General features: G+C 42.6%; 1 protein-coding gene across 6 annotated transcripts in view; it reads right to left on the bottom strand.

Moving 5' to 3' along the window:
* Positions 1–148: 148 nt before the first annotated feature.
* The window catches only part of si:ch73-181d5.4 (uncharacterized), a 31,795-nt gene continuing 22,020 nt past the window's right edge, over positions 149–9,923 (bottom strand). For all 6 annotated transcript variants that reach the window (XM_005448639.4, XM_005448641.4, XM_025901292.1 and 3 more), the window contains 9 exons: positions 9,738–9,897; positions 9,539–9,655; positions 9,296–9,400; positions 8,981–9,137; positions 8,258–8,870; positions 8,009–8,162; positions 7,810–7,899; positions 7,510–7,705; positions 149–7,356 (listed from right to left, as the gene is read on the bottom strand). In XM_005448639.4, the coding sequence (XP_005448696.1) occupies positions 1,238–7,356; positions 7,510–7,705; positions 7,810–7,899; positions 8,009–8,162; positions 8,258–8,870; positions 8,981–9,137; positions 9,296–9,400; positions 9,539–9,655; positions 9,738–9,897 (7,711 nt within the window). In that variant the 3' untranslated portion in view covers positions 149–1,237. The remainder of the gene's footprint in view (positions 7,357–7,509; positions 7,706–7,809; positions 7,900–8,008; positions 8,163–8,257; positions 8,871–8,980; positions 9,138–9,295; positions 9,401–9,538; positions 9,656–9,737; positions 9,898–9,923) is intronic.

The raw sequence follows: 9,923 nt of genomic DNA, 5'->3' as shown, positions 1-9,923 counted from the left end.
TCCAGTTGCAATTCAAACTTTATTATCTCTTAAGACCTGAGAATCACACTACTATGGAAAACAGAGAAATTAATTCTAAGTAAAATGACAGAAAACAACAGAACAGTAGTAACAATGCTTGAGTTAAACTAGACTCCTGCAATGCAAGTTTTACACATGTGGAGGGTTACAGAAGATATGTAGACCCATCTTCGCTTATTGTGATTTCCACACTACCCAGCCTCAGAGTCATGAGAAATCTTTACAGTGATCAGAAGATCTGAAATGTTTCACCAAATAGTTTTAGTAGTTTGTATTTAAATAAAATAATCCAGTTTTTATGTCTCAGAATCATTTATTGCCACAAAGGTAGTAAAACTGACACTTTTCTTTGATATGAGATTTGCTTGTTAAATTAACTGGTTTTAAGCTATCAATCTAAATGTGACAAAATAAGACTTCATATCAAGTGTGTTACTTTATTGACTTCTTGCATTCTAAAAGAAATGGAACGGGTCATTTTTAACCAACAGAACTTCATAAAAGAAAATGAGGGCTACCATACTGGCTATTAAAAAAAAACACAGAAAAAACTGTACATTTTCTGTACAAAACATTTATGACTTTGTCAATCTACAAATAAAGTTACATTTACAACTGAAAATTAGATTTAGCAGGACTTTTACTAATAATCAAAAAACAATAATAAAAGCATCTACTTTGAAAACAGAAAAACTACAACACAATAAACTTAAATGGTAATCTCTGAGCACTTTTCTATCAAGTTACAAAGTTGGATTTTTTGCATGGCTTTGCCCGTGTCATATTAAAATTTAACAAGCACATGGGTAGTCACTCTCAGTGAGAAAAGAAATACATTCATTGGGCATTATGATTAGGTATCTCTGTCAAGTCTAACAATGCAAGCAATTTTAGATGTCTGATTCTTCAGCTTTAGGTCCTTAAGGTCTGCATGTTTTTCCCAGTGACTAATCTGGCTCACCATTGCTTTAATTTCCAACACTGATAATAGAGGTTAATTGTTTTTTTGTTTTTATTCTGAGAACCATTCCCCCCCCCAAATCAACCTTATCCTTTGTTTCTCCTTCCCTTATGACTGGACCTTTAGGTGTGCTATTTTCTTTCTTCTTTCTTACAAGCAGGTTTTACCCATTATTTACATGTTATCAATTTACCTACATCTACTCTGCTCTGTCTGTTGGAAATGTGTTTTAGTTTCATGCCAAAATCCAAGCAATCATATTTTTGGGAAACGTATGAGACCTTCTTTTGGAGTGGGAAGTAAGGCACCTCTGTGTCTTTGAGGTCTTATGGCTTGCTGATTTTGTGGGTTTTCAAAACCAGGGAATGGTTTTCCTCCGCTATTTGGACCTGGGCCACGGGGCCTATTAAACTGTGCCGAATGTGGATCTCCAGGATGTTGGAATCTTGCAATGGGATGAGGACCTCTTCTTTCATTAATGGGTGTTTGACCTCTCTGCCTGGGATCTCTCCCCCTTATATTTGGGCCCCTACTAACATAACCTGCCCCCCTTATATCTGACACCTGCATGTCAATATTTGGATCTGGCTCAGACCTAGTGTTGTCATCCCACCTACCAGGTCCACTTCTAAAATCTGAACGCTGAGGTGATGGTCCCCTGCTGTCTGTTTTATTGGGCCCCAAACTTCTCATTTTTGGACCTCTACTTTCCCTTCTGAAATCAAATCCTTGTCTACCTGGTTCAGGATTTTCAGGTTCTACATTATGCCTTTCAGATCTTAGATCACCACTATCTGAAAATCTCCCATCACACCTTGGAGCTTCAATGCTTAGATTTCTGTTTGCAGGTCCTGGGGGTCCTAGATCTCGACCTGCTGGAGGTCTTCTATCAGGGCCTTCCATCTCAAATTGCCTCCTGTTTAGACATGAATTCATCAGGCCTGGACCTCCTCTGAGAGCTCCACGCCCTTCAGTGTTTGGCCCTCTCATTTTCCCCCTGACACTTGGCGGCCTCCAGTCATTTCCCATATCTGGATGATTGTGCATATGTGATCCTGGCCCTGCTTTCCTGTCTTGTCCTCTATTGTCTAGATCTCTTTCTCCTGTAAAAAATTCCCCAGCAACCTCTCTATCAAGCTCTGTCCATTCATTTCCATGACCTCCCCTATTTGGCCCTGGGCATACCATATCTGGATTTTCTTCAACAGGCCCTGCACTTCTGCAGCCAGGAGCATTCCAGTTATGTCTACGACCCCTTAAAGGTCCTTGAAATAACATATTGGGTCTATTCTGCATGGGACCTGGTCCACTACTTTCAGGGCCTCTCCATTCACTAAATAGGCCTTGACTAATATCTTCTTGGTCCTGTTCATCTTGACCCTCTTGGATAGGTCCAAATCCTCTACTAGCATCTGTTTCCCAGTCATCCACTGAACATTCTCCCTCTTGTCCTAAGAATTCTATATTTGTCCTTCTTTCATATGACCTTTGTTCCTCTGTGTCTGGGCCTCTCGTCTCAGGAGCAGAACCCCAGAAGCCGGGCCCTGGTCTTCTGATGTTTTTCCTCATAGGCCTTCGACCTCTAAAGCTCTGGGCCAATCTATCAGGTTCTGGGGCATGGTAATCTGGGTTTTCTTGAATAGGTTCACATGCTACCCAGTCATCCCTTCCCCCATGTCTTGGATCGTCAGTATTTGAACTTTCATGTTTGTAGCCTGGACCTCTGAAATCAGGGCCATGTGATTTTCTCCAACCTGGTCTTGAGCCCTCCGTATCTGGATATCTTTTTTCTGGACCACTTTCACTGTAGTCTGGACCTACTAGAGCTATTCTGTCAGGCCCAGGATCCACACCAGAACCTGGCCTTTCCAACCGCTGTGCACAAAATTCTGGACCCCTCCTATGAGGCCCTGGAATCTCCATATTTTGATACCCAACTTCTTTTCCACGACCCCTGAAATGTGGTCCACCTCGTCCTCTGTTGTGAGGCCCTAGATCTCCCACACCTGGACCAGTTCTTTCAGGCCCAGCAACACCAATATGTGAACCTCTCCTGTCAGGACCCTGTCCACCTGTGTTTATTTCTCCAGGTCCTCTCCTTTCAGGCTCTTGGCTATGCATAGGAAAACTTGGTATTTCATGCATTGGCCCACTAAAATCTGGACCTTGTGAAACTCTGCCAGGCCCCATAGCAAGACCTCTACAATCAGACCCTAACCTGCTGATATCAGGACCTCCAGGTCCTCTTCTCTCAGGCCCAGAACCTTCTATAGGTCCTGGTCCCCTGAACCCAGGACCTCCAGGTCGTCTATTCTCATGTCCAGGACCTTCGATAGACATATTTCCCCTCTCATGCCCTGGTCCTTTAAATTCTGGACCCCCAGGTCCTCTCCTATTAGTCCCAGGATCCTCCATGGAATCTCTCCTTTCAATTCCTGGACCTCTACTGTCAGACCCTGGACCAGCCATATCCAGACCCATCCTTTCACCCCAGGTTCCCCTGAAATCTGGACCTCCAGGACCCCTGATGTCATGTACGTTTTGCTCCATATGTGGACCTTTTCTCTCAGGTCCTAATCCTCTAAAATGTGGACCCACAGGACCTCTTCTGTCAGGTCCAGCAACCTCCATGGCTACACTTCTTTTAGGTTCTGGTCCCACAAAATCTGAAGCCCCTGGTATTCCTAAGTCAGGTCCTTGATTGTCTATAATGGGGCCTATCTTTTTAAGTCCTCCTTCCATGAGGTGCGAGTCCTCTGGTCCTACACTATTAAGCTTTGGATACTGCATGTTTGGACCTCTCATTTCAGCCACTGGTTGTCCGAATTCTGGCCCTCCACTCCCTCCTGTGTAAGGTCCCTGGCTTTCCATGTGTGAACCTCTTCTGTCAGACAGATGGACACTCCATTCATCTCGTACCACTGGCGCTTCCCTGACTGAATCTGACCCTCTCCTATCTAGGCCTCTCCAATGATCTCTTATGTCTGATCCTGGGCCATTCCAATCTGGATCACTTATATTTTGACCTAGAACTTTATTTTGATTCCCCTGACCCCTTATCCCGGGACCAAGATCCCTTAGTCCTTGACCTCTCCAATCTGAATTCAACATGTTTGAATTGACTGCATCTGCATGACTGCCACCAAGCTTGCCAAAGTCTGCATTTGTGTCATGTGGCTGAAGAGTACTTTTACGGGGGCACCTTTCTTCAAAAGCCATACTGCCATCATGTCTTGATTGCCTAGGAAGTCTTCCTAAGCCCATAAAGGATGGACTTGACTCCCTCATCCCAACACTTACATCAGATCTAAAAATCTGACCTTCATCTTTATCTTTTTGTCCTCTACCACCTCCACTACTATCTGGAGCCATAGCTTCTACCTGTGGAACCCCAAATGACTGCTTTGTTCCCATTTTCATCACATCTTTCCTGATATCTGTGTTTTCTGGCTCTGATCTATGTTCATTTGTCTTTGGACACTGTAAACCTTCCTGCAGAGAACTAACACTTTGGTTTCTCTCATCCACTTTAAACAGCCCCCTCATATCTGTATTTAGATGATACACAGCTGATAAAGAATCCCTTGGACCTGGACCAACATTACCAGGTGCAGATCTGTCAGACAAAGGGCCCTTCATGATGTTAACTTGGCTTTCGCGCTGGAGGCTTGCCTCTCCCATATACAAATTTGTAACAGTAGGTACAATATTTTGTCTAACATCAGGACTTGGGCATTTTATTTCTGCATTTACACCAGAAATAAAAGGCACACAAGCATTTTTACTATCTTGTGCTTCACTCCTCATTTCTGAATCTCTCAAGGCTGGCCATGAACCAGTTATTACAGTATTTTGATGTTGAATACCTTGTTCTCTCATTCCTAAGATTGTACTTGGATTTGAATATCCTCCCTCTTGACCCTTTGTTTCTGAATGCTTGAAGCAAGGATTGTCTGCTAGTGTCTCATTATGTGTCTCTGTCAGACCTTGTCCCTTGGCACCAAAAGCTTGCAGATTCAATGCTCTAAAATCCATGCTTTTAATATTTGAGATCACATCTCCAACAGACACCAATGCTTGACCACAAATTGGCAAACAATTATTTTCAAAGACTCTAATATCTTCCCTTGAATCGCTGACTTCATCAGTTTTAACAGAGTCGTGCTTTTCTATGCTGCTAGGTTTCACAAACTGTGGTTCTGGATCTGGGCTTTGGGGAGAATCTCGAATAGGTGGATCAATTTCTCTAAGAGGAATTGTACTGTCAAGTTTGCTGTGAAACAAATTGTCCTGTTTATAAAGTTTATTTTGCTGTGTCATATCATGGTCACTCAGTGAAATCTTTTGAAGCTCCTGAAATTTTGGTGGTTCGGAAATCTCAAGCTTCACATTACATAGAGGTTCGTGTGAGTGCTTTTCAGAGCTCTCAACATGATTACACTCTGAATTTTGTCCATCTGGATCACTTTTGATTGTAACATGTGATATGTTACTCTCTTCAAATTGTCCAGCAGAGTCTAGAGAACTGCATGGAACACTTGCATGTTTTGATTTCTCAGGGACCTGAGGCAAGGGTCCTCTGTTCGGTTTTGGTGAAACTGACACAGATTCTGTTTTTCTAGAAGAAGATGGGGATCTTCTACGCCCACGAGAATGCCGGCGTGTGGTATGATCTTTGCGATGGCGTCCCTGCCGTTCAGATGGATCTCTAACTCTGTGTCTTGACCTGTCTCTTTCACTCTTTCTGTGTCTATCCTTTTCTCGGCGTCTTCGGGACCGGGAACGAGAACGCTGCTGTGACTGTCTTGAAGGACTTCTGTGGCGGTCCCTTTCCCGATGACTCCGCTTTTTTGGTGATGACCTTCGCTTTCTACTGTGGTATGAATTTGGAGACATACCCTTGTGAGAGCCACCATACCTTGCTCTAGACAGAGAGTCCATAGTTGTTACAGTTCCCCCCTTAAAAACATCATCTTGAATTTCATTGAAAAGTGATTCATCCTCAGGATCATAAGCTACATCAGAATCTTCAATCTCTCCAGCAGATGAATATTTGTCAGATTCCACACTTTTCTGTGTTTCATCTTGCTTTGCAACACCATCTGTATCATTTCCTAAATTTTTGACAGGTGTTGCGTCTTCTACTTTCACAGCTTGTGAATCCAAATTTGAATTGTCCACAGTCTCTGTAAGGGGGGTGGCCTTGTCTGTTGTTTCTGAAGATTTTGACTCCGTTTTTATAATACTTTTCTGCAGAGAGGACAGTTGGTTAAGGGGCAAAGATTTTTGTGGGGGAGACATAAGTGAATCCGAAACAGAAAAGTGAGCCATGAACATTCCCACAGCCTCTCTCTGCTGACGTAGTGCTTCCTCCTGCTCTTTTAACTGCCGTTTTTGTTCTTCAATTTGCTTATTGAGTTCCTCAAGCATCCTCTGTTGTTCACTTAGTGTTGCAGCTGAGATAACCACAGTGCCTGTAGGGAGGTGTGGCATGACTGCAACTGGAGCAGAAGTTTGTGCTGGGGAAGAAGTGGAAACCGTCACTGGGCATGATGGAGAATCAAATGTTTGAGTTGTAACAGGGGGCTTTGCTACAGGAGTATCACTTTGAATATCTTCAAAGATAGTGTCGTCCTCTGGATCATAGGCCACATCATCTTCCACAAAGCTTGATAATGCTGGGGCATCAGCTTTAATTTTTTCTGTGGTCTGTGGAGCAACGGTTGCATATCCCATTGCTGGATCATATTCTTCCTCTGGGTCATACGGTCGGTCAAAGTCATTTTCATCTTCAATCTCCTTGGCTTTGGTTTTCTGTCCATACTGTTGGACAATTGGATCCACCACTGATCCAGAAAGCACTGGGTTCTTCTTAGCAGTTACTGTTGTTTTTGTAGAACTTCCATCAGAGACAGTGGAGTCAGCCTGATTACTACCAAACAAGGTACTCAAGATTGTCTGTAGTGGTGTCTTATCACTGGATGCAGTAATGGGATTTTTATCAGAGCTGCTGTTAAAGGTGGAGTGTGTTGCAGCAATAGTGGCTGAGGTAGAAACAGAAGGGGCTGCTTTAACGGAAGTTAATAGAGATGGTATGGTGACTGAGCTAGAGGAGGAAGAGTCTGTTGGTGACCCAGGGCATGATGGTGAACCAGGAGGGGTGGTACTAGCGGGAGTCTCTGGATCATAGGGTTGGAATATCTCCAATTTGTCAGATCCGTAAAGGACTGGTGGTTTTGGGATCCACATAGGGTCCTTGGACATATGAACTTTGGGTCTTTTGTCTTCCATTTCCTGTGGCAAACTTCCTGGACGTTTGACCTTCTGGACGATTGCTAGACCAAGAAGGAGATTGGGCCGGTTTCTCTCAAGTCCTGGAAAAAAATTAGATAACACATTAGAAAACACATTAAGGCTAACAATTAGCTTTCTAGTATGGTTTTGGTATGAACCCTCGCATATTCAAACATATAAAACAGAAAAATGTCAGTTATTTATGAATAGGCAGCATTCAAAGCACTTCACACCTGGTCCTTCAAGAGGTTGTAGTATAGATGGGATTGGTTCCTTTGCACTGAGTGGGACAAGGTATACATCTTTGATGGAACGGCTGCTATTGGCAACCACACCGAAACGACCTCTGCTGCTGAAATAGGAAAAAAGGGAGACATAGGCGACCTCCTCTTCCTCTGTTGCAGGGTGAAACCGGATCACACATAACTCCTAACAAATACAAAGCAAACAAAAGTGCATGTAAAATACTGATGTAGCCTCAACATTATTATATGTGGTAAGATGCAAAAAGAAATACAGTATATTCTGCTTGCCTTTGTAACTGAGGTCTTTAGTTTTGCAACGTAGTCCCACACTGTTTGAGGCATGATTCGTCCTCCAATTTGTATAGTGTCAGGTAGATCCTATACAAACCACAAAAATAAATACTTTTTATATCTCCACCCAGTGACAATTATAAATCCTTTTGATATAGCCAGTAAAAAATTTAATTAATATCATGCATTACAATACCGCTTTAAGATTTTCAGCAGATCCTGACACCAGATATCCCTTGGTGACAAACTTGGCTACAGTGAGCATGTTTAGAAAACCCTTCCACAGTATTTCCTGCTTTGCCAGGAACTGAACTGTCTCACCATCAGCTGGGGATTCAGAGATCACGGTTCTGAAACAGAAACCACAACAATCATATGTACACAATGCCCAGCTTCTGGACAAATCAAAAAACAAAACAAAACATTGGCTTGGAGTTCTTTATACCTCGAGTGTGGGCCATAAAGTCTGGGATCAGCAGTGGAAGATGGCTTCATTAAGATGGATTTAGGTACTGTTTTGGTTGGTGGTAGTGATGATGCTACGTTCAATGCAATGTTCTCTTTAACAAGAGCATAAGGAGCAGCCCGTTTATGAGTTGTGTTACTGGGACCAAAGGTGCTACTAGATGAAGCTGAGAACCTGTTTGCAGTGCGGGGGTCACGACGCTGTGTAATGGTTACCGTGGAAACAGGTGGAACCAAAACTGGTATATATGGTCTTTTTGGTGCAGTAGCTTTAGAGGTATCTGGAGTTGGGGATGCAGGGGACTCCATGGTAGGAGAAGCAGGAGATTCTAAAGTGGGGGAGGCTGGAGAATCCATTATAGGAGAAGCAGGTGATTCCACTATAGTCAGTGCAGGAGAATCAATATTGAAATGGGATGAAGGGTCCAATAGGTTGGATGCTGGAGAATCCATGTCAGGAGAGTCAGGTGGCGCCAGAAGTGGGGAGTCATCCCCTGCAGACTTTCTCCAAGATGGTTCGTGCTTATCCCTGGATACAGATAGCTTGGATTTTTTCTTTGCAGGTTCCTCCTCTTCCATAGGTTGCATCTGGCCTTTAGGAAGGAACGACAAACTACTTTTGAAAATCTGAATTTAACAGGTAATCAGTAGATAATGATGTCTAGTCGTTTTTACATTTATTCTCATCGTTTTTGAAATTTACCTGTGCATATCTTGCATTTTAGGTCAAATAGATGAGCTTTGTGCTCTGATGTTGTGTCTTTTAGCATGCAGGCAAGAACATCTGGCACTGCATTGCCCTGGCTTGTTTGGCTTGCCCTGGGCTTGACTGCAGGAGCAGGAAGACTTCTCTTCTGTTCCTGTAAAGCAACATATACCAACACAAGAACACAAAAAACAATTCTTAGTCGATGTATATAACGCGTCATGAAAAAAAAAGAATGATGTAAAAGACACAGCATAATCACCATAAAAACTGTATATCCACCTGTTTAATTTAAATACGATAGGTACGTACCATGCTATCAGGTTTTCTGTCGGATTTAGCAGGATTCAAACTGGGTAAAACAACCTTAACTGCTTCAGGCTTGGGCAAACTTATTTTAGCAGCTGTATCCTTAACCTAGAAAGACATAGGCAACCATTTAAGATAATCACTTATGACAAAAGCATTGGTTGATCTTTATCAGGCCTGGTATCAAGTAGAAGCATACAATACAATTTTATTTCACGGATATGGTTTATGACTAATATTATTTACCACTGTTGTTTCTTTTACACTTGGCTCAGGTGCCTTGGTAGCCTGCATATCCTTCTGGCTCATCCTAACTAGTCTGAAAGGATTGATATCGCCATGTACCACACGGTATAACAAGCCCTAGAAGAAATAAAGAAGTAGATTGTCAATTTGATTTATATTTATATGTACATAAAATAAAATTGATGAAATTTCAACATACCTTGTTTCTTGGGTCTTTTAGGTTGAACATTATGGTTCTGTACTTGTTCATGTATTTGCTGTCTGTGTTGCGAAATATGTCAAACATCTCCATCTCAATGCTTGCAACAAGCTTTGCAGCTTCGCTCTCAGACATCTCCAAATCCTCACATTCACACACCCTTAGCAAATGGAAAAAGGAGTTAGT

Source organism: Oreochromis niloticus, linkage group LG20 (genome assembly GCF_001858045.2).
Source record: "Oreochromis niloticus isolate F11D_XX linkage group LG20, O_niloticus_UMD_NMBU, whole genome shotgun sequence".
NCBI classification, from domain to species: Eukaryota; Metazoa; Chordata; class Actinopteri; order Cichliformes; family Cichlidae; genus Oreochromis; species Oreochromis niloticus.
Note: the sequence above shows the minus strand (reverse complement) of the source record. Positions and strands in the feature narration are given on the sequence as shown.